Source organism: Saccopteryx bilineata, chromosome 9, assembly GCF_036850765.1.
Source record: "Saccopteryx bilineata isolate mSacBil1 chromosome 9, mSacBil1_pri_phased_curated, whole genome shotgun sequence".
Classification (NCBI taxonomy): Eukaryota; Metazoa; Chordata; class Mammalia; order Chiroptera; family Emballonuridae; genus Saccopteryx; species Saccopteryx bilineata.
In genome coordinates, this window is record NC_089498.1 from 92,220,728 (window position 1) to 92,242,756 (window position 22,029).

At 46.5% G+C, this 22,029-nt stretch overlaps 1 protein-coding gene across 5 annotated transcripts in view; it reads left to right on the top strand.

The window, feature by feature from the left end:
- The window catches only part of WDFY4 (WDFY family member 4), a 313,461-nt gene that overhangs the window by 149,766 nt on the left and 141,666 nt on the right, over positions 1–22,029 (top strand). For all 5 annotated transcript variants that reach the window (XR_010727052.1, XM_066242595.1, XM_066242598.1 and 2 more), the window contains exons 28-38: positions 1,361–1,460; positions 3,265–3,470; positions 4,613–4,782; positions 6,905–7,030; positions 9,450–9,614; positions 12,582–12,785; positions 13,443–13,557; positions 14,992–15,149; positions 17,239–17,477; positions 20,120–20,241; positions 21,671–21,856. Coding sequence is in view for 4 of the 5 variants with exons in the window: in XM_066242595.1 (XP_066098692.1) it covers positions 1,361–1,460; positions 3,265–3,470; positions 4,613–4,782; positions 6,905–7,030; positions 9,450–9,614; positions 12,582–12,785; positions 13,443–13,557; positions 14,992–15,149; positions 17,239–17,477; positions 20,120–20,241; positions 21,671–21,856 (1,791 nt within the window). In the remaining variant the exon portion in view is untranslated. The remainder of the gene's footprint in view (positions 1–1,360; positions 1,461–3,264; positions 3,471–4,612; positions 4,783–6,904; positions 7,031–9,449; positions 9,615–12,581; positions 12,786–13,442; positions 13,558–14,991; positions 15,150–17,238; positions 17,478–20,119; positions 20,242–21,670; positions 21,857–22,029) is intronic.

Below are 22,029 nucleotides of genomic sequence, written 5' to 3' on the forward strand. Positions count from 1 at the left end.
TCTCTGCAGGAGTATCTGCCTTGCCCTAGGCCCACTCTCTACCTCATCCCACTGGGCTAGTCATTCCTCGTCCCACCAGGCCACATTAAGTCACTTCCTCTACTCTTCTAAAGCCCCTGGGCTTCCTCTAAAGCACATATTTGGTACTGGTTTCTCTGAGTGTCTCTCTCCCCAACTAGATGCCGAACAGCAGCCATGTCATATCCCACATCCCTCTGCGAGGGCCGGTTTGAGGGAACGAAGACTGGCTACTCTGTCCTGGGCCCTCAGGATTTGTGCTGTCCAACAGGGGAGCCTTAAACCACATGTGGCCATTTTAATTAATTGAAATAAAATGCCATTAAAATGTCCATCCCTCAGTCACACTAGCCACATTCAAAGTGCCTGATAACCATAGAAAACTGGTGGTTACTGCATGGACAGGGCTATGGATGGAAAACATTCTTATCATTGCACAAGATGCTCTGGGCAGAGTTATTAATCTCAATAAATTCCCTCTTCTCTTAAGATCAAGACTGAAAAGGAGGAATTGCCTTTTCCATTTTTGCAGAGGAGGAAACTGAGGCTCAGAGATAGTAGGACCTTAATAAGAGATTGGGCCAGAATCCAAATAGTGAGGAACTTGACTCTCCTTCTTCAAGCTACTGCTTAGTTCTCTTCCTACAGCCTGGTGTCTATGCCCTGAGTGGATTGTAAATGACTGGCCAACAGAGGGGATAAATAAACAGAGAGTAGGCCAACAGGGAGCTGATTTAGTCGAATCTCCTTCTCATAGGGGCTCCATTCTGAAGCTTTTGTACAAACATCTTCTGTTGAGACAGTGCTAACACGTCCTCTGGGGCCACAATACCATTCAGAAGTAAAATCTCTCTTTCCACTGGATCTACATACCTCTTGCTATTACTCCAGCTTATGTTCATGGCAGCATCAATGTGTCAAGGCCTAGTCTGGAAGCGAGTTGAGAGCAGGAATCAAGGTTGAGAACCATGGTCTTCACAAGCTCCTCCCAATGCCGGGCAGGATCCCTAGCAGCTGGTTGATGTTCAGAACATACTGTAACCTAGGATAGTTACAAAAGTTCTTGTACTGGAAGATAAATTTTAAAGATTTGGGTGTGTGTGTATGTGTGGAGGTAGGGAAATTAAAAGCATCTCTAATTAAAGGGAACTTTAAGAACATTTCCCGAAAAAAATTTTAAAAGCATTGTATTGAAGTCTAGAATTGAATGATGAAATTTGGAATCCTGCCCATGCCCTAGTTCCTGAGTGAAACAAGCACTTGGTGATGATGACTGCTTACTGCAGAAAATATGGGGTCTCTTCACACTCATTCTCTCTCCGATCTAAATGTTCTCTTGTAGCTGGAAGCCAAACATCTGGAAAGACAATCTGGCTCAGAAACCAGTTGCTGGAGATGCTGCTCAGTGTCACATCTTCCTCCCAACTTAATCTGTCCTCAGAGTAAGTAGCTCCAGTGAGAGGGATTTAGCACAATGTGGCCTTGTCTGGGCTGTGGTGTGAAAACCTTTTCTTAATGAAAAGTTTAGCATCTCAGAGTCAACTTTCTGTGATATGTTTCCCACACATCAGAAAGAAACTTACATTCTCTCCACCCAGTAAAGCAGACTTTGCCCTCAGATATTCTGATAAAGATGTTTAATGGGCATAGTCACTCAAAACAGATTCAGTAAGATTGCAATCACCTCCTCCTGCCGCCATTGCTCTAGTGTAATTGTTATTACTTTGGCACTTGTGACAATTACTGGATTTGATGTCTTTTACTTGGCAGGCAATGGTATGGAGGAATGGTGAGCCTGAATAACATCTATCAAGGAAAGAGGCTTGCCAAATTATTTTGCTATTTACTGTTAGTTACTTATTTTCCCAAGTTGGAAAGGGAAGCATCTGCCTTCAATCGACTTTCAAAAACAATGTGTAATCATAAAAATTTGTCAACTCTCCCACTGACTATCTGCTTTACCTCTGACCCTGACATCATCTACTGTGTGCCAGGCACAGTTTCTTGATGAGAGGATGTGGTGCTGAGCAAGTCCAGATCTTTGCTCTTGTCAAATTGATGTGTTATTTTTTATGTGTGTTTGGGTAAAAAGTGAGGAGTTAACCCTCAGTAAAACAGCTTTGCAAGTAACGCTTACAAGTCTTTATGTTGCTAGAATCAGAAGATAGTAGAACTGGAGAACTTGGAGATGAGCTAGTCTAAACCATTTCTTTTCCTTACTTTTGAAAAGGAATATAGTGTTGTGCTTAAGCGCATGGGCTCAGATGTTAAAACCTCCAGGGTTCAAATTCCAGCTCTGTTTTCAGGGATCTTGAGGAGGTAGCGTAAGCCCCTAGACCTTTCTTTTACTCATCTATGTGAGGATAAAGAAAGGACTTTCCACAGATGAAAATTAATATGTGGATAGCCTGGAACATGGTGCCTACTGTACTATAAATACTCCATAAGCTAACTGTTATTATTATAATCACCTTCACCATCCACCATGATCAGGGAGAATCACCAGAGTACATCAAAAGCTCTGCCAAAGTCACCCCGTAGGTTAATTCAGAGGCAGGACTGGAAGCCAGTGGCCACACTCTCACCATGCCTAGTCTGGCAGCTGACTCTGGGAACACTGCCTGGGACAGGTGAGTCCTTCCCAGGCTCCCAGGAGGCTGGGTCCTCTGCTGGGCCATTCCTCTGAGGACTGGTTGCCCACCTCCCTGCCCTTCATTTCCATATTCTTTAGACTCATCATTTAAAAATTTATTTTTGGAAATGACAGTAAATCATGTAATACACACACACACACATACACACAGACACACACACTTCACCTAAACTGATAAAGATGCAAATACTTTGAACTATTCCTTTTAGATTAGTTTTGACCAATGTGTTTTTTTAAAAAGGGAGGTGCTTTATGTTCCCACACTGTTGTAACAAGATGGGTGGCTGTCAGACACTGTGTGAGTGTGACTGTCAATGGCGGGAGGGTTTACATCTATTGATATCTAGTTTCTAACTGCTTTGAACACCTTTGGTCAACGTACACTTCAGCCATTCACGGACACATTTATCTGTTTTATAGCAACTTTGCCAGCATTTTATTTAACATTCTTCTAAAATATGTATCTTGCTAAGTGATATGTTAGCTTTAACATGTCTCCCGCAGGTGACTAGCGAGGCTAGACATTATATATTTTCAGAACGTGCCATATGCTCACAGGCCAAGAGCATTTATCACGTGTGCTGATTCCCTAGGATGAAGGAGGAGATGTTCCTGAGCCTGGGGCCGGACTGGTTCCTGCTGCTCCTGCAGGGCCACCTGCATCCCAGCACCACTGTGCTGGCTTTGAAGCTGCTGCTGCACTTTCTGTCCAGCCCATTTCTCCGCGGCAGGTTTAAAGATGGCCTGCCTGCAGGATCTTGGATGGAACGTAGTTCTGAAGGTGTGGACATCATGATGGGTGAGTGTGCGGCTATCTCTAATAGGCTGGGAAGCATCTAGTGAAGGCGGTGCTAGAGATCTGCCAGTCTCCTCCTCTCCATTTGGGACCTTCGGGACTCCTGTGCAGTAGGGTCACCTTGACCCCTGACTCCTGATCAGTCAAGCCTTCTTAGATTTCCCTTTTCAGATTCCTGAGAGTCTGACTGCTCTTCAGACACTGGAGCTTCCGTCTACTCCCAAAGGCTTTTTAGCTCGCTCTCCTCCTGGGATGTTTCTCCTCACCCACCACACCAGCAGGCTTCTCCTGGCTGGGGTGGGTTCACCCTCAAGGTCTCAGTTCAAGTGCCACTTGCTCTGGGAGAGGAAGGTTCCACTTGAATTGGGGTACTTTATTTATGCTCTCTTTGTCCCTATTGTTTCCCTTTGTAGTGCTTATCATAAGCATACAGGGGTCCTCGAGTTATGACAGTCTTGACATATGACATTTCAAGTTTAAGACTCTCAGTCCCATAAAAACTTAACAATTTGAGATGAAAGTGTTTGGGCTTATGCTGTTAGCATTGTACTACGTGGGTGAACTATATAGTTTAGTTGCACGCAGCAGAAGAATACACAGTATTCTTTTTCTGTGGCTTGGTTGTGTTTTTGTGTTCTAGATTATGATTTTACAACTGTGTTAGGATAAGTAAGTGACTTAGGCTAGGGTGTGATTCAAGTTATACCAAAATTCGGGTTATGTCACTGTCATAGAAACAGAATTGTGTCCCCACCTGAGGACCCCCTGTATATTTATTTGATATTTGATTGATTAATGTCTCCCTTCTCACCACGCTGCAGACAGTTGGTGAGAGCCTGGGGCTCTGTGTTTTGTTGGAACACTATATCCTTATTGGCTAATATAAACTTACTTGTTGACAATAAGGTGGCAGGCACTAAATATCTGCTTTTCAATGAGTGAATGAATGAGCATGTCAGGAATAGGGAAAGGCATTTTTTTTGAGCAGTTTCTTGTGCTCATGCATGAATGATGTTTATTTCTATCCGGCATTTCTGTGGGGTGAGTGGGTGGCAGGGAATTAGATTGTGTGCCCAATCCCCACCTTGGCCAGAAGCAACTGCAGTTGTTCTCAGTCAGATTGTGTACCGCTTCCTAATCAACAGATAACCTGAAGAGCCACCCCCCCACGCCTGACCAGAGCCCATGTGTGCTGCCTGGATTCCGTGTCTTGAATGAGTTTCTGGTCCACCATGTTCACATTCCGGAAGTCTACCTCATCGTGTCCACCTTCTTTCTGCAGACGCCACTTACAGAGCTGACCAGTGGGCCCAAAGTAGGTTCTCGGGGTGCCCCAGAGACAGAATGACACACTTGGCTTTGGCTTTCTGATTCCACAGGACCCAGGCAGTTTCTTAAGACTCCCCCACCCTTTCCCCGCTCCTCTCCTTCCAGTTTCTCCCGCCCTGACCCATGTTTTCCCTAGCGGTCTGCATGCCTTGGCTGGCTCTTCAGACACCCTTGACTTTCTCCGCCTCCCATCATCCTCCCTAGCAGCTCCCCATTTTCTTAAGTCCGACTTTGCTATCATTCTGCTCCTGGGCACACTGGACAAACCCATGATGACGGAAGGCGGGGGAGGAGGTGTTTCGCTGTCACCACAAACATGCGGTCTCAGCATATGCCTTCCCCTTGCTGATGCCCTGGTGTCTCCTGCATTCTACCATAACCCTGAAGTGTGCCGAGCCTTCTGCCCCGCCGCTGCTGGCTTCTGCGCTTGCCTGCCCTTCGTGCTGTGATCCTCAGGAGTCACCTCCACAACAAGACCCAGACTGGCTGCTTGTGTGCACACACCGTGCCTTTAACCAGTTCTTCTCCCACAGTCACCTGCCCCAGGTGCCACCTGTGCTTAGACTCCCCAGGCAGAGAGAACCATTCCTCCTTTGTGCTTCAGCATCCCTTTGCTGTTTGTGTGGCGTGAACACATGTACGCATTTGCCTCTCTCCTTACATACCGAGCACCTCAAGAATGGACCCACCCTTTACTCACCTTCATGGGTACTTGACAAATAGCAGAATCAGAAATTGTTCCTTGCCTGACCAGGCAGTGGCACAGTGGATAGAGCATCGGACTGGGGTGTGGAAGACCCAGGTTCGAGACTCCAAGGTCACCAGCTTGAGTGTGGGCTCATCTGGTTTGAGCAAAAGCCCACCAGCTTGAACCCAAGGTCGCTGGCTCCAGCAAGGGGTTACTCGGTCTGCTGAAGGCCCACGGTCAAGGCACATATGAGAAAGCAATCAATGAACAACTAAGATGTTGCAATGCGCAATGAAAAACTAATGATTGATGCTTCTCATCTCTCTCTGTTCCTGTCTGTCTGTCCCTGTCTATCCCTCTCTCTGACTCACTCTCTGTCTCTGTAAAAAAACAACAACAACAAAACAACAACAACAACAAAAAAGAAATTGTTCCTTGGTCTTCGGAGTTGAGTTAAACTGCCCTGAATTGAAATGAGGTGGGGTCATAACTCTATAGATAAAAGACTCAAAACTTCATCTCTCTCGCACATCATTCTATTTGACATATCTAAATCCTAATAAATAATAATGGTCTTATAAATCTCACTTCAAAATAGAGTTCTGTATACTGTGCTGAGTTCATACAAACCCTGTATTTTTATTTCTCTAAGAATGTGTCTAGGAAACAAATATCTGCTGAATGTCAGACCCATGATAGATAGTTTACAGATTTTATTTCTCTTTATATTTATGACAATCCTATGGGGTAGATAATGCAATTCTTATGTCTGAGAGGGAAACTAAACTGGTAAGAAACTGAATAGCATGCTCAAGTCCACCTTTTTTATTTTAATTTTTATGTTTTTAGGTGAAACAAGGGGAGATAGTGAGGCAAACTCCCACATGTTCCCTGACTGGGATCCACCTGGCAACCCCATCTTGGGCCAGTGCTCGAGTACCAAGCCATTTTTAGCACCTAAGGCTATCCTCAGTGTCCATGACCATCCTCAATCCAATCGAGCCACTCAAATCCACCTTTTAAAGAGGCAGAGCCAGGTCATCCTGCTGGTTAAGCAGTGCCCTCTCTGCTGCAGTCTGAACTTTCCCTGAAGTGACTTAGTCACATGGCTCCTATAATCTTGTTTACAAATGTTTGCTGAAGTTGATAGGGACCGTGTTTGTGTTAGACTAACAGATCTAACCTGGCCCGGTGGGGTTTCCAGAACCTTCTTGGAGCTATGTATTTCCCTTCTGCACTGAGTGGGCTGACGTTCTCCACATAGGTCAGCCACCTGGGAGCATGGGGGAGAAGGGGGAGTTCCTATGCTGTTTTGCCTTTTCAAATGGGGCCCCTTGGGGAACTCTCTGTCCTGGCTGGAAAACCAGTCCTGTCGGTGAGTAGCCACAGGAATCTTTGCAGCCCTGGCCTCCTCTTTCAGGACAGCCTGGACACCATGCTGCAGTGGCTGCTGCAGAAGCATCATGTAGAAGAAGTTCTCCATGCTGGGCTGTGCACGGAGGGTGCCCTGCTGCTCCTGGAACTGCTGAAGGCCACCATGAGCCAGGTGAGACCCATTCCCTATCTGCTGGGATGAAGGTCATGCCAGTTTGGAAGGGCCACTGTGACTTTTCCCAGCAGTTTCCTGGTAATGCCAGGAATTAATGAATGTGACTTAGAGTCTTTGATAGAGGGGGTGAGGTGGTTCCTGGTGATAGCTTAGCTGCACAATGGGAAAACTGGCCATTGTTTTCAGTGTGGTGGGTCCACTCTCGCCAAGAGATTCCTGTTTTCTGTTTGCTCAGTCACCTCACTTTCTTCATAGGGAGGTTTAGGCATCCCATCAAACAGGACATTTCTGAGCAACTGCTTCAGGTCAGGGTCTTTGGGGCCCTGGGATGGGGGAAATGGGCCTTTCCGCTCACAGCACTCACCTCTGCCAGAACAGGTGGGCCTCACCTATAATGCCCCTGAGGTAGAGACATACCTTAGAGAAGACAGATGTCTACCTGCTGTAGAATGACACGGAGGCTTCATGGAGAGCCTTCAATGCAAGCCGTCCAGGGCCCCCCCAGGTGGGGCCGTCTCACTGTGTGCAGTAGTCCTTTGACACAGACAGTCTTATTTCTGTTGTGCAAATGTAGACTCCCTCAGGCAAGGCCATGGGGCAAGGGCATGGTGGACATGTGTATGTCTAGAATTAGTGTTCCATTCCAGGTCACTGCCGTGCCTAAGAACCTTCAGGGGAACTTGGTTGCTCAATGCATGAAATGCAAATTTCTTTCCCAATGGTTCAAGTCCTCTCTATCTGACCTTGTCTCCCAGCTTGTTCTGTGTTCACCCTGGGCTAGTCACCATGAAAGCAAGCCAGAAGTACTTAAATGTCTCCTGCAATCCTCACAACAACCAAATGAAATACGTCATTTTACAATCCTTGTTTTACAGAATTGAGACTTAGGTACAGAAGGATTAAGGAAACTGGTCCAACGCTACACCATCAGTAAGAGGCAGAGGCAGGATTTGAACCAGGCAGACTAACTCCAGAAAACACTCTGAACTTTAACCTCTGGTAGTTCCCTGGAAATATAATATTGTGCTGTGAGAACCTGGTGGAGAAGTCAGAGACAGAGGACTTCAGAAGCAATTTCTGTCTGTCTGTCTGCTCTGTCCAAGACCCTGCAGGATCCAGTTTAAAATCTGCTCTCTATTTGTCCAATGTACATTGCCTTTCTTTCTATAAATAGATTTGAATGTTCTAGTATGAGGCTTCATTCAGGTACTCAATACCTACTTAGTGAACAGGACATCTGACTCGTGCATAGGGAGCCAGGACCAGGGGCAGACTGGTGAGGAAATGAAGAAGCCATGGATCAGAGAAGCTGGGGCTGAGTAAGTGGCCAAAGGAAGACCTTTTATAACAATCATAAATGTAGGCTGAGCATCGCTCCATCTAGTTATTGGTGTGGCTATGTAGTATCAATCTGATTTTCAAGTCCAAGCTGTCCATCAGGATAGAGCAGTAACTCAGGCAGTAGCAGTACATATAGGGCAGCGGTTCTCAACCTGTGGGTCGCTACCCCAGCGGGGGTCGAACGACCAAAACACAGGGGTTGCCTAAAGCTATCGGAAATACATATTTTATTTAAAAATGTATTGTATAATAAATATGTATTTTCCGATGGCTTTAGGCGACCCCTGTGTTTTGGTCATTCGACCCCCGCCGGGGTTGCGACCCACAGGTTAAGAACCGCTGACATAGGGGCTAGAGTCAATCTCCAGACACAGTGACTTGGCACAGATAATTAACAAGTTGAGCTCAAGGGGACACTGGGACACTAGTGTGTGGCCAGAATGGAGACTCCGCTGTGTGACCAAGGCTGGCTTACGGTATGAGAGTAGACAGGTTCCCAGTCCCCTCAGGGTGCTGGGTATTAGATCAGTACATGATCCATTCCGAATCCCTGACTGGAAGGGAGGGAGTCCCTCAAGTTCTGCCAGCCCTGGACCTATACAAGCCAAGGCCGGGTCGGGAGCTGGTAGCAAAAGCTCTCGGCTGTGAAAGGCTGGGGTTGACTGTGATTTGCAAGTTCCCTGAACATGGAGACCATTTGTAATCACACAGAGGCAACATGAGAATGTGGGTAAGATAGGCAGACTTTGCAGCCAGGTTGCCTGGACTCAGTGAACCCCGGCTCTGCTCCTTAGTCACTGATGGCCTTTGGCAGGCTCTTTGACCTCTCTGTGCCTCTCTGTCTTCCCAACTGTAAAATAAGGGTAAGCACAGGACCTACCTCAGACAGCAGATGTGAAGTGAAAACAGGAGTATGTGTGAAGTCCTCAGAACAATGCCTGCACGTGTGAAACCCTTCCCTGGTTGATGACCAGTATCCCATACCAACCCATAGTCTTAGGGGTCTTGCAGAAAGGCAGTCTTCTTTCTAGACTTCAAATCTTCTGACTCCCATTCTCATTAACTGTACTCTCAGCCCCCCATAGGTAGTGAGGATGGTGCCTGGGAGCAAACGTTCCCAGCTAGTGTGCTGCAGTTTCTCAGCCTTGTGCATAGAACCTACCCCCAGGATCCGGCATGGCGAGCCCCAGAGTTCCTCCAGACCTTGGCTGCTGTCACCTTCCCCCTGGGAACCTACAAGGTAGGACATGCCACTCCTCTGCCCCAGTGAAAGCCTGGGTGTCAGCCTTCAAGAGCAAAGGGTGGTGCTGACCAGTTGGCTCAGTAGCAGAGGGTCAACCTGACATATGGAATTCCCAGGTTCAATTTCTGGTCAGGACACCCAAGAGAAGTGATCATTGCTTCTCTTCCCCTTCTCTCTCACCTCTCCTCTCGCAGTCATGGCTCAGTTGGTTCACGCATTGGCCCTTGGTCCTAAGGATAGCTTGGTTGGACCCAATGTCAGCCTTAGGTGATAAAAATAGCTCAGTTGTGAGCATGGGCACCAGATGGGGGTTGCCAGGTGGAACATGTGGGAATCTCTCTATCTCTCCTCCTCTCAGTTAAAATAAAATTTTTTAAAAAAGAGCAAAGGGCAGAACCCCTCCCCGTCCCCCACATTAAAGCACTAAGGGGACTTGGAGAGAACAGTAAGTAAGCAACTTGGGCAGCTTTCCTGCCTCAGCTGAGCTGTAGCTTGAGGTCATTCTCAACTCAGTTCAGTGATGTTTTTGGGTTGTTGGGGATCTCAGTAATCTGATGGCCAATGAAGCCAAATCGTATATGGAAGACCCTCCCCTGATAATGTGCAAGAACAGATGCCACCCAGGAAGCTGGTGGCCATGCCCCAGACTGAGGTGGGAGACAGGAAGACTGCCCTTCTCTGCTTTTTGTTCTGAGGACCCCCTCCAGTTTGCAGGCCATGTCTCAGGACCCCTTGAAGTCAGAGGGTGGCTGGGAGGGCAAAAGGACCTGCTGGGTCTCGAGGACAAGGTGTGAGTGTGGGGGGGGGGGGCAAGAAGGCTACAGGAAGAGATGTGGGTGAGTTGGATATTTGGAGGTGGTTCCAATAGGTCAAGGGGCCTCTGTGGGCTGAGGGAGTTCAGAGGAGCAAGCAGAGACTGGTGGAAAGGGCAGAAACCAGCAGGTAAATCTGCTCATCACTCCTCCTTGGTGGTGTAAGGACCTGAGACCAGGGCAGGGAAGGTGAGCTAGTGACACCTGTCTGCAAATCTGTAACTGCCACTAAAGGAACTTGCTAAAAGGCCAAGAACAGTAAGGAGAGGGTCTGAGTAGCCAGGCCAAACAGTGCAGGCATGCAGTGTTTGCTGCATATTTATTTGCTAAGTGACTAAATGAATGAACAAAGGTGCTCTTACTGCTAGAAGTGTACTTATGGTGACAGCCTGCATCTGCTGAACACCTTCAACAGTCCTGGGCCTGGGGCTTCACAGAGCCCCCTAACTGGCTCTCTGTGCAGGGGAGGGGGGTGTCAGCTGGCAGAGGGGTCACAGCAGTGAAGTGCAGCTGACCACTGTCCTCTAGGTTCACAGGGGCCTTCAGACCCACATCACAAAGTGGCTGAGAGAGTGAAACCCACCACTGTGATTAACAAGTGACAGAGCCAAGATCTCTCGCCCATCTCTTCCCATAGCCCCTTCTCTACCCTCAAACACTCGCACCCTAAAGCCCGTATCCCTTCTATAACCACCAGTTCAAAATAAAATCAAATGTCCAGATAAAATTTAAGAGTAATTTGCTTTCATCAAGAAACTAAATATAAAGACTAGAATGTTTGCAAAAGTAAAAGTGATTTGTTGGTTTAATATCAAGGAGAGGCACATTCTAGGAAAGTGGGAGCAAAGGGAAAGAGGCCCTGGGAGGGCAGGGTGGGCCCCAGGCTTGGAGGCAGGTGCGAGGAGGGACAGTCTGCAGTCTGACCCTTCCTATCCCTCCAAGTAGGCCTTCTGGAGGTGGCCGTAACCCTGAATCCAGACATTTTTAGGCTAGATCCCCACCTCAGCCCTATACAGGGGCCAGGCTCACCATTTGCTGAATTAGGGTTCCACCTGGCTGCTCATTGGCAACCAGAACACACTCTGACCCCAGTCTCTTCCTCCCCAAGCTCAACAGTTCCCGCCTGGGGGAGGTTCTGGCCCAACCTCACCTCCCCAGTCAAGCTCAGATGAGTCCAGCCTCTGTCTCGGGGCCCTGGGCTCCAATTCTACAGCGGGTATCCCCACACCTCCTCGCCATGTCCAAAGTCCAAGTTGACTTCAAAAGGCCTTTGTTGCACAGAAAATGTGACAAACTCTCTTCCTGCAGAAAGCTGGCTGTTGAGGGCTTCGATTTGCTGGGAATTTTTGTGGCATCCTTCTAGTCATGGCTGCACAGAGCTAATTAATGTCCCACCTCGGGCCATTAAGTTCATTTTATGGCTTAATTAAGAGCGGCAGCATTAATTTTATGAATGAGCAAAGGGAGGTGACAACAGATGACCACCCAGGGAAATTTCACCGCTGGAGGTTAGGGGTCCCTGGCTGTGTGTCCTTGGGTGTGTCATTTGGGCTCCCACCATCTCTGCGTTTTTCTGGACCTCACTGGGCTCATGATGCCTGCCACAATTATCTCTCTATATGTTTATAAATATAAGCATGAGAATATGAAGGCCAAAGTGCTCCAGGGATGCAGAAGCCAGGACTTGCTGGAGTCTTAGCTCCTCTTTTCACCTGGGGGTCATGCCTATCAACATTGGCAAGGCAGTAAATGGAAGGCCCCTCCAGAAGGCAGGAGCCAGCTTTCCTGACTGTGTTTGGGGCTGGCACTGGGCGTGCGCTCCACTTCCATTGTTCTCATGTCTCCAGTTGACAGACGAGAGCTGTGGCTGTAAGGAGGAAACGGCTTGTCCAGGACCCGGGCTGGGCTTCGCCCCGAGCCCTGCAGGCCTCTCTTGTTCCATGCCCAGCTTCTTTCCCTCATGTCCACCTAGCTTGGGTTCAGGGGCCAGAGCAGTCCCCCTCACGAGCCCCGAGACTCTAGGCATGCCACCTCCTTCTATGGGTCCTCAGTTTCCTTACACAGACTCTTACCCATGCCCCACTTGCAAGTAGACATGAAAGTACTTTGCAGCCATGTAGGCCGCTCACAATGGGGTTCTCTTGTCTTCGAGGGGGCCACGACTGAGTCTGCCCAGAATGCCAGTAGACCTGGGCCCGAGGCGGAAGGCGACAGCATTGTGGAGGGTCTGCAGGCTCCTGCCAAGTCACACCCCACACGGAAGCAGCTGCGAGCATTCTTGCAGCTGCTCCTGAGGGAGCTCTTGCTCACAGTTTCCAGCCCCAAGCAGTGGCTGCCCCTGGAAGTGCTGCTGGAGGTGAGTGCCCAAGGCGCGGCTGCTGGGCCTGCACTGTGGAGGGCACGGGCACCACACGGCGTGGGGGTGTGCGGGGAGGCCTGAGGGTTCACCTGCGAGAACTGGCTCTTGGTCAAGAACATCTCCTGGGACTCTAGTGATGTGGTGGGAGGGGTCCTTAAGGAGCCGCAGGGAGCACAGGAGCAGCAAGTGAGTAGATGAAGGAGGGCAGGTCTTAGCCAAGTTCCTACACACAGAGCAGGATGCAGGGATTGTCTAAACATGATTGATTAGGAGCTTTGCTTTCAGGGGAGGCAGAGAAGGGGTGCAGGGAGGGTGAGGAAGAAGCTAGACAGAAAATGGTCTCAGCCAGCCTGGCCCCAAGGGGAGCACTGGTGTGCTAGCTGCACCCCAGAGTTGGCCCCACCTCGAGGCACCTGCCAGGTGGCTATTGTCTCTGGGCTACCCCCACTTGCCTTTTTGCCTCGGGAAGTGGGCATTGCCTCCTGGGTAAGGCAACTTGGCATTGCCTTGAAGAAGAGGAAGCTGTGAGCTGTTGGCAGCCCACACTTCCAGCAGCTGTGGTATCAGGATACAGGCCAGGTAAGGGGACCCAGTAGACACTGAATGGATATGATGGCCATGTGGCTATTGTCTTATTTCCGGGTATGATTCCAGGCTTCTCCAGACAATGCCACCAGCCAACAGAAGCGAGACTTCCAGTCTGAGGTCCTGCTTACCACCATGGAAATATTTCACGTGATGATTGGAGGTGACATGTCGATGCCCAGAGGTGAGTGGGGGTGACCTGCTCCTCACCATCTGACACAAAGTGGCTGACAGCGAGCAGGAAAGCCAGCCTCTTCCCTGGCTACTGATCCCTGTCTTCTAGAGGAAGCCAGGGTCTTAGTGCTGCTGCAGAATGCTCTAGGAGCCATGGGAAGGGGCTTTCCACAAATCTGTAGTAAGCTCAGTGGCCCTACCTTGAGGCCTAGGGAAGACAAGCTTGCTTTAGTCCATGACACCTCTGCCATCATTGGGTCACTTGGAGACAGAAAGCCCTTCTGTTCTCTAAGCTAACACCAGTTCTCCTCTATCTTCAGTAGAAATCTGTCCTCTTCCCCTGAGGGAAGTCCAGGTATCAACTGAAATTCAGCCTTCTTTAGTTCAGCATCTTACCCTTTGCAGCCATGCTTGGGCACAACAAATGCTTCTTAAACAAATGACCGTAAATGAAGATGCTCCTATTGCCCCTAAGAAGTTCAGACTGATGGTTCATTCAAAAGACTTAGTTCCAGGGCAGTCGCACCTTCCTGACAAGATTAAACAAAGTCCTTTCTGTGGCTTCTGAGCCACAGAATTCTGAGTGACACAATTTATCTCCTGAGTCCCTCCTTGCCTGCAACACAGAAACCCTGACTGTTGGTCTCTCTTGTGGAGTGCCTGCAGTGTTGTAGGTAGAGCAGTGGGATGACTGTTGGTCTCTCTTGTGGAGTGCCTGCAGTGTTGTAGGTAGAGCAGTGGGATGACTGTTGGTCTCTCTTGTGGAGTGCCTGCAGTGTTGTAGGTAGAGCAGTGGGATGACTGTTGGTCTCTCTTGTGGAGTGCCTGCAGTGTTGTAGGTAGAGCAGTGGGAAGTATGAGCACGGGAGTCCCAGTTCTGATCCTGACTCTGTCCCTGGAGGGTAGTGCGACTCTGGACAGGTGCTTGAGGCTGTAAGTAAGGACAGCAATCGTGGCTAACTCAGAGGGCTGGTATTATTAAGGTTAGCTGGGATTACGGGTCCATGTCTGAGAACAATGCCTGTTGTGTCAGTGAGCATGGACAGATAACCCATAGTATGGCTTTATCCTCGCCTGACCTAGTACCAGGGCCTCGGGTCACCATGACAGTATTCTTGTTTATCTTATACCTAAATTTCTTTCCACCCTCATTCTAAAAGGCCACTGGGAGAAACAGTGCCTACACTGGCTTCCTCTCTACTTGATTTATATCACAGACTAGACTGTTTGAGGTCAATTTATTTTGAATAAATAGATCATCATTGGGCATCTGTGTGTAAGACCTCATCTTCAGAACAGCAGCCTGTACAGAGGGCTACAAATGGGGTATAAAGAGGTCAGTGAGATGCAGTTGGTTACCAGGAAGGATTAGAGACTGTGTGGAGAGAAAGCCATTCAGTCTGATGATTTCTCACATTCAGTCTGTCTCCTCACTCTACTTTAGGCAATCAAGAGCCTCAGCCCAACACAGAGGCTGCTGCTGTGCCTTCACTCATGAACATCTCCCACTTCATCCAGAAGCTGGTAGAGAAGCTATACAGTGGGATGTTTTCAGCAGACCCCAGACACATCCTTCTTTTCATCACAGAACACATCATGGTGGTGAGAATCCCGGGCTGGCCATGGTGGTGTGGAAACTCCCACTGACTGACCAAGTGTTTATATGACATGCTGCTGGTTGTGCAGTTGGTCCAGACTGACCTGCTGTCCCTCCTGGAAATAGGAACTGAGATGGGTGGGTGGGAGGAAGGAAGAGGACCATTATGGCCCCAGAAATGCCTGTTGGACACTGAGTGCCATAAGGGCTCTCACCTCAGGCCACCTGAGAGCCCTCTCAGTGTGGTCAGGAGTCATGGTAGCCCTGTACTGGCACCTGAGCTCTGTCCCATGTAGACTCTACACACTTCCTTTGCATTTTTTACTGTGATTGTTGGTTTAATCTTTTTTAAGGGTTTTTGTTGTTGTTTGTTTGTTTTTGTGACAAAGACAGAGAGAGAGAGAGAGACAGAGAGAGACAGACAGTGGGACAGATAGGGACGGACAGACAGACAGGAAAGGAGAGAGATGAGAAACATCAATTCTTTGTTGTGGCTCCTTAATTGTTCATTGACTGGTATCTCATAAGTGCCTCGACTGGGGGGCTACAGCAGAGTGAGTGAACCTTTGCTCATCCAGCAACCATGGGGTCATGTCTATGATCCACACTTAAGCCAGTGACCCCATGCTCAAGCTGGTAAGCCTGAGCTCAAGCCAGATGAACCATTGCTCAAGCTGGTGACCTCAGAGTTTCAAACCTGGGTCCTCCATGTCCCAATTCAATGCTCTATCCACTGTGCCACTGCCTGGTCAGGCTGGTTTAATCTTTTTTTTTTTTTTTTGTATTTTTTTTGTGTGTGTGTGTGTGGCAGAGACAGAGAGAATCAGAGAGAGGGATAGACAGACTGGAAGGGAGAGAGATGAGAAGCATCAATTCTTTGTTGCGACACCTTAGTTGTTCATTGATTGATTTCTCATATGTGCCTTGACCAGGGGGCTACAGCTGACTGAGTGACCCCTTGCTCAAGCCAGTGACCTTGGGCTCAAGCTGGTGAGCCTTGTTCAAACCAGATGAGCCCACACTCAAGCTGGCGACCTTGGGGTCTCAAATCTGGGTCTTCCGCATCCCAGTTCGATGCTCTATCTGCTGCGCCATCGCCTGATCAGGCTGGTTTGATCTTAATTGTTGCTACTCTTCATCAACAAACAAAGAGCCAAAAAGGTCTTTATTTCCAGAAGACCTATTTTATTTTCTTCTTTAGTGCTCACCTTCATTTGCCATGTTTGGGTCTTCCTGAAATCGAGGCCAAAGTCCATTTCACCTAACCCTATTATTCTTACCTGTACTCTCACTCCCTTCAGCTAGACCTGCAAACATACCCATGCGTGCAAACACATGTCTGTCGATACACCCTCAGGTGCACGTGTGCGCATACCTGTGCACAGATTCTTTATTGTGCATGTGTGGGAGGGTTCAGTCGGGGCACACACGGAAGTCTGTCTTTCTACCTCCTCTCCTCTCACTTAAAAAAATCATTGGACTTGGTCTCCTTTAGATGATATGGTGGTTAAGGCATGGCTCAAGTGTCTGGTGTTGGTTAGAACTTTACTGATGAGTTAACCACTTTGACCCTTGGCCTTCTTATCTCAAAAGTGGGATAACTTTAGTGCCTACTTCATCGTGTTATTAGGATGCTTAAATAAGGCAATATATGTAATTCCATGCAAAAATGCTTAGTGTGATACCTGGAATATTATAAGCACTCTGTACATGATAACTAATATTTACAGTTAGTAACCTATTTTTTTAATTAGACACTATTAATAGTATTTTCTTATACACTGAAGGTCAACCATTTTACCTATATTTCAGAAGTCTCTGGACCACCATCTATCTTCCATAATATGGCTGTGGTAAACTTTAAAATTTTTTTATACCAGTTTTTGGTCAATCCAACCATTTGAATTGCCTTTACTGATCACTCACTTAAAATAGAAGCTCAAAGGTAGAGGTAATTATACTTAGTTGAATTTTAGATTACAGCACTTTTTGAAATACAGAAAACACTGAGATTTTCCTGTGAACTGAGTGAGTATCTGAAATCGTAACGTGCACAACTGAGCTTGTGTGTGTGTATGTTTGTCATGTACACAGGTCCTTGAGAGCGCCTCTTCACAAAGGGACACCACTGTCAGTGCGCTGTACAGCAGTTTAAACAAAGTTATCCTTCATTGCCTCTCCAAGCCCCGGCAGTCCCGGTCTGAATGCCTCAGCCTCCTCAGCACCCTGGCTTTCCTCCAGGAGCACTGGGACATTCTCTTGGCCACCTACAACTCCAACGCCAGCTTCCTGCTGTGTCTCATGCACTGCCTGTCCCTGCTCAGTGCATGCAGGTAAGAGATGCCCGCCTGTCTGTCTTCCTGCTGACTGGTGGTCAGTGCAGAAAAGAGGCCCTCAGAGGGACACTTGATTGAGGTCACCATAACAATAAAACCCTTTTGTTTATCTGGTTAAAGTATGTACAAGCAGCAGTGGGATTCAAATAATATAACAACTGGTTCTCTGCCTTAATGACCATTTTCAGTAAAAAAAAGATATACCGAAGTTTATTTCATGCATTTAATATTTAAATAAGAACAATAAAAGGGGTCCACAAAACTAGATTATGTTATAAGAAAGAGTAATAAAAAATATTAAATAATACCTGAAAAAAAACAATGCAGGCCTGACCTGTGGTGGCGCAGTGGATAAAGCGTCGACCTGGAACGCTGAGGTTGCCGGTTCAAAACCCTGGGCTTGCCTGGTCAAGGCACATATGGGAGTTGATGCTTCCTGCTCCTCCCCCTGTTCTCTTTCAATCTCTCCCCCTCTCTCTCCCCCCTCTCTCTCTAATAAAAATGAATAAATAAAATCTAAAAAAGTAAATAAATAAAAAATTTTAAAAAAAACCTGCAAATTTTCAGCCCCTGGTTGTTTGGCACTTTTTCTCTTTACGTTATATGATTGTTTACTGAAGTAACAAATGCGAAGGAATTAAAATGTAATATTTCATCAAAGGTATAATGCGTTTTATGAAATGAATAAATAAATATTACAAGCATAGTCCTGTCAAATGTTTTCATCTGTGGAAGGAATGAATGTTACTACGGGTTCTTAGAATACGCTGTTGCCCAGATGAACGTTACAAAAAAGTAAGAAATGTAAATTTGTGATTTCCACATTGGGCAACTGCCCAGGCACCAACCTGAGAGAGAACCCTGATTACAAGTGTCATTTTAACAACTGGTTCACCAAACTCAACAAAAAATTAATTATTGGTTCTGCCAAACTGGTGCAAACCTGCTGAATTCCACCATTGTGTACAAGTCTTGACAATGTGGTAGGTCTTCCTGACACTTCTTCACATGACTGAGCATCTAGAATCATCATAAGATAATAATTTACCTTATTTCCACAATTTTCAGCTTGTAAGTTTCTTCAATGATTTAATTTTTTGAGGCAGAAAACTCCAACATGTATGATGCAGGCAGATTTCAGAAATGTTATTATTGGATTAATATCACCATAAAATGGAAGAACATATAAGATAAATTGTATTATACAATCCAGGAATAATTTTGTTTATGGAAAAAATGTATAGACAATTTATGATATAAAATACTATACATAAGTACACTTGTGTAAGAAATACTAATAACAAAAATAATTTATCTCATTTAATTCATTTTCTTGAAGTCTTAAGTTTGAAAATATGTTAGATCCCTCTGTGAAAGTGTGCTTTCTCTCTGAGTGAGGGACAGTATGGATCACCAGTGTTGTGGGGTCACACTGCCCACAAATATCAGCTTGTGGATAGAGCCATGCTGGGCGCAGAGGCAGAGAGGACTATGGGAGCTTATACTTTGCTCTTGTCCTGTTTTCTGACTGTGTGTATCCTGGTACAAATTGTATCTAATTTCTGGGAGAAAACCCCTTAAATCCTGTTGAGTTGACTATTGAACATCACATAACTCTAGAGTTGCTCTCTGGGAAGCACTGGAAAACATTCCTAGACCCTCAGCCCAGAGGAGACACATACCTTTTTATTTGTTTGAAATAAAAGAATCCATTTTCAGTGTGTAGATTAAATTGAGAAGTTCTTTCTTTTCCGAATTTCAAAAATTACATTTTGTCCACACCAAAGCATAGGTAAAAAGAACAAATGACAATTACTTTGTGTGCTTGAAGTTTCATCCTCATCAGATCCCTCCTTGTTTCACAAAATAGACTCCAAAATCCAAAGGGACTTCATCCTAGAAATTTCAAAAATGAACAGTCTCATACGCTGTATTTCTTTAAAATTTTCTTGTTTGCCATTTTTGGTTCAATCCACAAACATGTACTGAGTGTATAGTCTGCTTGGTTGGCTGAGGGGCCCAAGGAGGGGCACATAGATCCAAACATGACTCGGGCCCTGGAGCACTAGTTTGTGGGGCACCTTACATGTGAACCGCTGCGCTCACATGGAACCCACTGCGGGATGTGTGCGGCCCAGGAGGAGTGCAAATGCGGGTTCCTTGTTCAAAAGTCACTATGAATTTCAAGATGGTAACAGCATACCTTTGAAAGGTAATCATACCTTTCTAAGTATAGATCCCTGCACAGGTCACATGCCCAGGAAGCCAGCCCTGGCCCCATATCAGCAGGAACAGATCAGTGTCAAAGAAAGGTAGAGCTCAATGCTTTGGGAGTCTGCAAAAAGAGATGACCAATTGAATGACAGGGAAGCCAAGAAAGGGTTCAGGGGGGTCTGCTGAGAGCATAGACTGGATTTAATAAGATAGGAACAAAATGAAGGCGTTTTCCTCTTTTCCAGAATGCTATGGTATAATGTCTATTGTGAAAGTTGTCATAAGCTGTTTGCTTGAAATTGATTAGAAAGTTTTTCCATATTTATGTGCACTGAGTTTGGAGGATTATTATTTGTAATAAAAACCAATGGCTTAATTCCAAAGAAACTGGATTTGAAAGTGAAAAAGAATCTCTTCTCTACTAGTTATCCAGAAGGGTTTGGATTAGAAACCAAGCCTAGAATGACTCCTTATCATCAAGTGTTTCTTTCTCCAAATGAAGAAGTGAGTGAGAAAAGAGTGGATGACCTCCCAAGTTTGAGCGAAGGTAAGCTTTATTTTTTGTTTAGTCTACGGGGAGTACATGGATTGGGTTAACTGCTAGGGTTGCATGCTTAAGTTTATCTTTCCCAAGACGAAGAGGAAACAAATACTACTAAGGAGAGATTCAAAGGCCATAAGAAGCCCTGGAAAATCCTAGAATGCCATAGCAGTGTAGTAAGATAACCTGATAGAAGATAAAATTGGATAAAAATGAAATGGAATGGATGGATGGATGGATGGATGGATGGATGGATGGATGGAGGAAGAGCTCTGTGGGACTTGGTTAGACTAAGAACTTGATGCTCTTACCAAAATCCCTGAAGACCTCACTGTTGAGTTGATTTCACATCTCATTTGGTCTTTTAAATTTTCCTTTGGACCACAAGATATAGAAACTGGCATGCGATCTCAGCTTAAGCCATTATTTATGGCTTTCTTTCCTAGAAAATGGAAATGGAGTAAATAAACTCATTTCTTTTGGAAATATTTGGCTTAATCAAGTTTATTCTTGGATTTTCTAATATCAAATTAAGTTAGAGAGATTAACAATTTGTTAAAGAAGAAAAAAAGCATTTGAATCCATGTGTTTGAGAGATTGTGCCCTGTTGGTCAGGAGGCTTTAGCAGAACTTCTTCCAACACTCTGTCTTGCTCTCACTTATGCTGTGATGTTTTGTGATACTAGATGGTAGGCACAAGAGCATGTTTTTGGGTCAGCTTGATATCCAAAGCCGGTGCTCAAAAATTATGTAAATTTAAATTTTACTCAGACAGTATTCATTACAACATGAATGTTAGTATTTGGGGAGTTGGCTGGTAGAGTGGACTCAGCAATGTCTATCCCCCTAGGGTGAAAAAACAGAATGTAGAGGCTGGTTGGTACTAGAGGGGTAACCCAAGGGTCCAAGACCAGAGGAAATTCAGACAGCGACCATGGGATCATAGTTGTGGGGCAAAGCAGGAAAGATGGCTTGGTAGATTTGTTCATATCTGAGCAAATACAGGGTGAGATGGCTGGCTGGTGGGAAGTTTGACCCAGGGCTAGGCCCTGGTCCCATGGGCACAATCTTAGTTTTGGTGTCCTTGCCTCTGCGGGGCTCATATGAAAGATGGGTTGGAATGAACTTTGGGGGGAAAGCTATTTCGTTACCTAGAGCCCTCACAGGTATCTCTCTATTTGGTATCTAACAGAATTGGGAGGTAGAGAAAGAAGTTCTCTGAACCCATCAGTTGTGAATCCCATGCTTCCTGGACAGGAAGCATTTGGTTGTGGGAGGGTAGAAACAAGGGGAAGGACCAGCTCACATAGATGTGGGTAGCATTGCAAAGAAAGGATGATGCTCAAAAAGGATGTGAATAAAAGCAGTCTCAATGGGCCATCTCCTGGCCCCAGCACCGAGGCCATCCTGGTGATGCTCTGTGCTCTTTCTCTAGTGCAGCACAGCATCCAGAAGGCCGTACAGACCCTCTGGCAGCAGCTCACGGCACAGCGGCGGCAGGAGCTGGAGGACACCTTCAAGATCGACCTCTCTGTCAAACCCGAAGAGAAGGATGTGAAGATAGAAGATGTCACCCCTCTCTGGGAGGAGATGATGCTCAAGGCCTGGCAGCATTACCTAGGTCTCTGTCCACTTGGTTCCAGGGGATGGGACATCTGGGTCTCATAGAGCAAGGCTTTCTCAAGGTTCTCCTCAGGGCCCAACATCTTTCCCACCCAGGCCTTCTATCTCATTCCTTTGGAGAGGGATTTTCATCACTGAAACCTTATGAGCCTTTGCTCACAGAGAATAAGT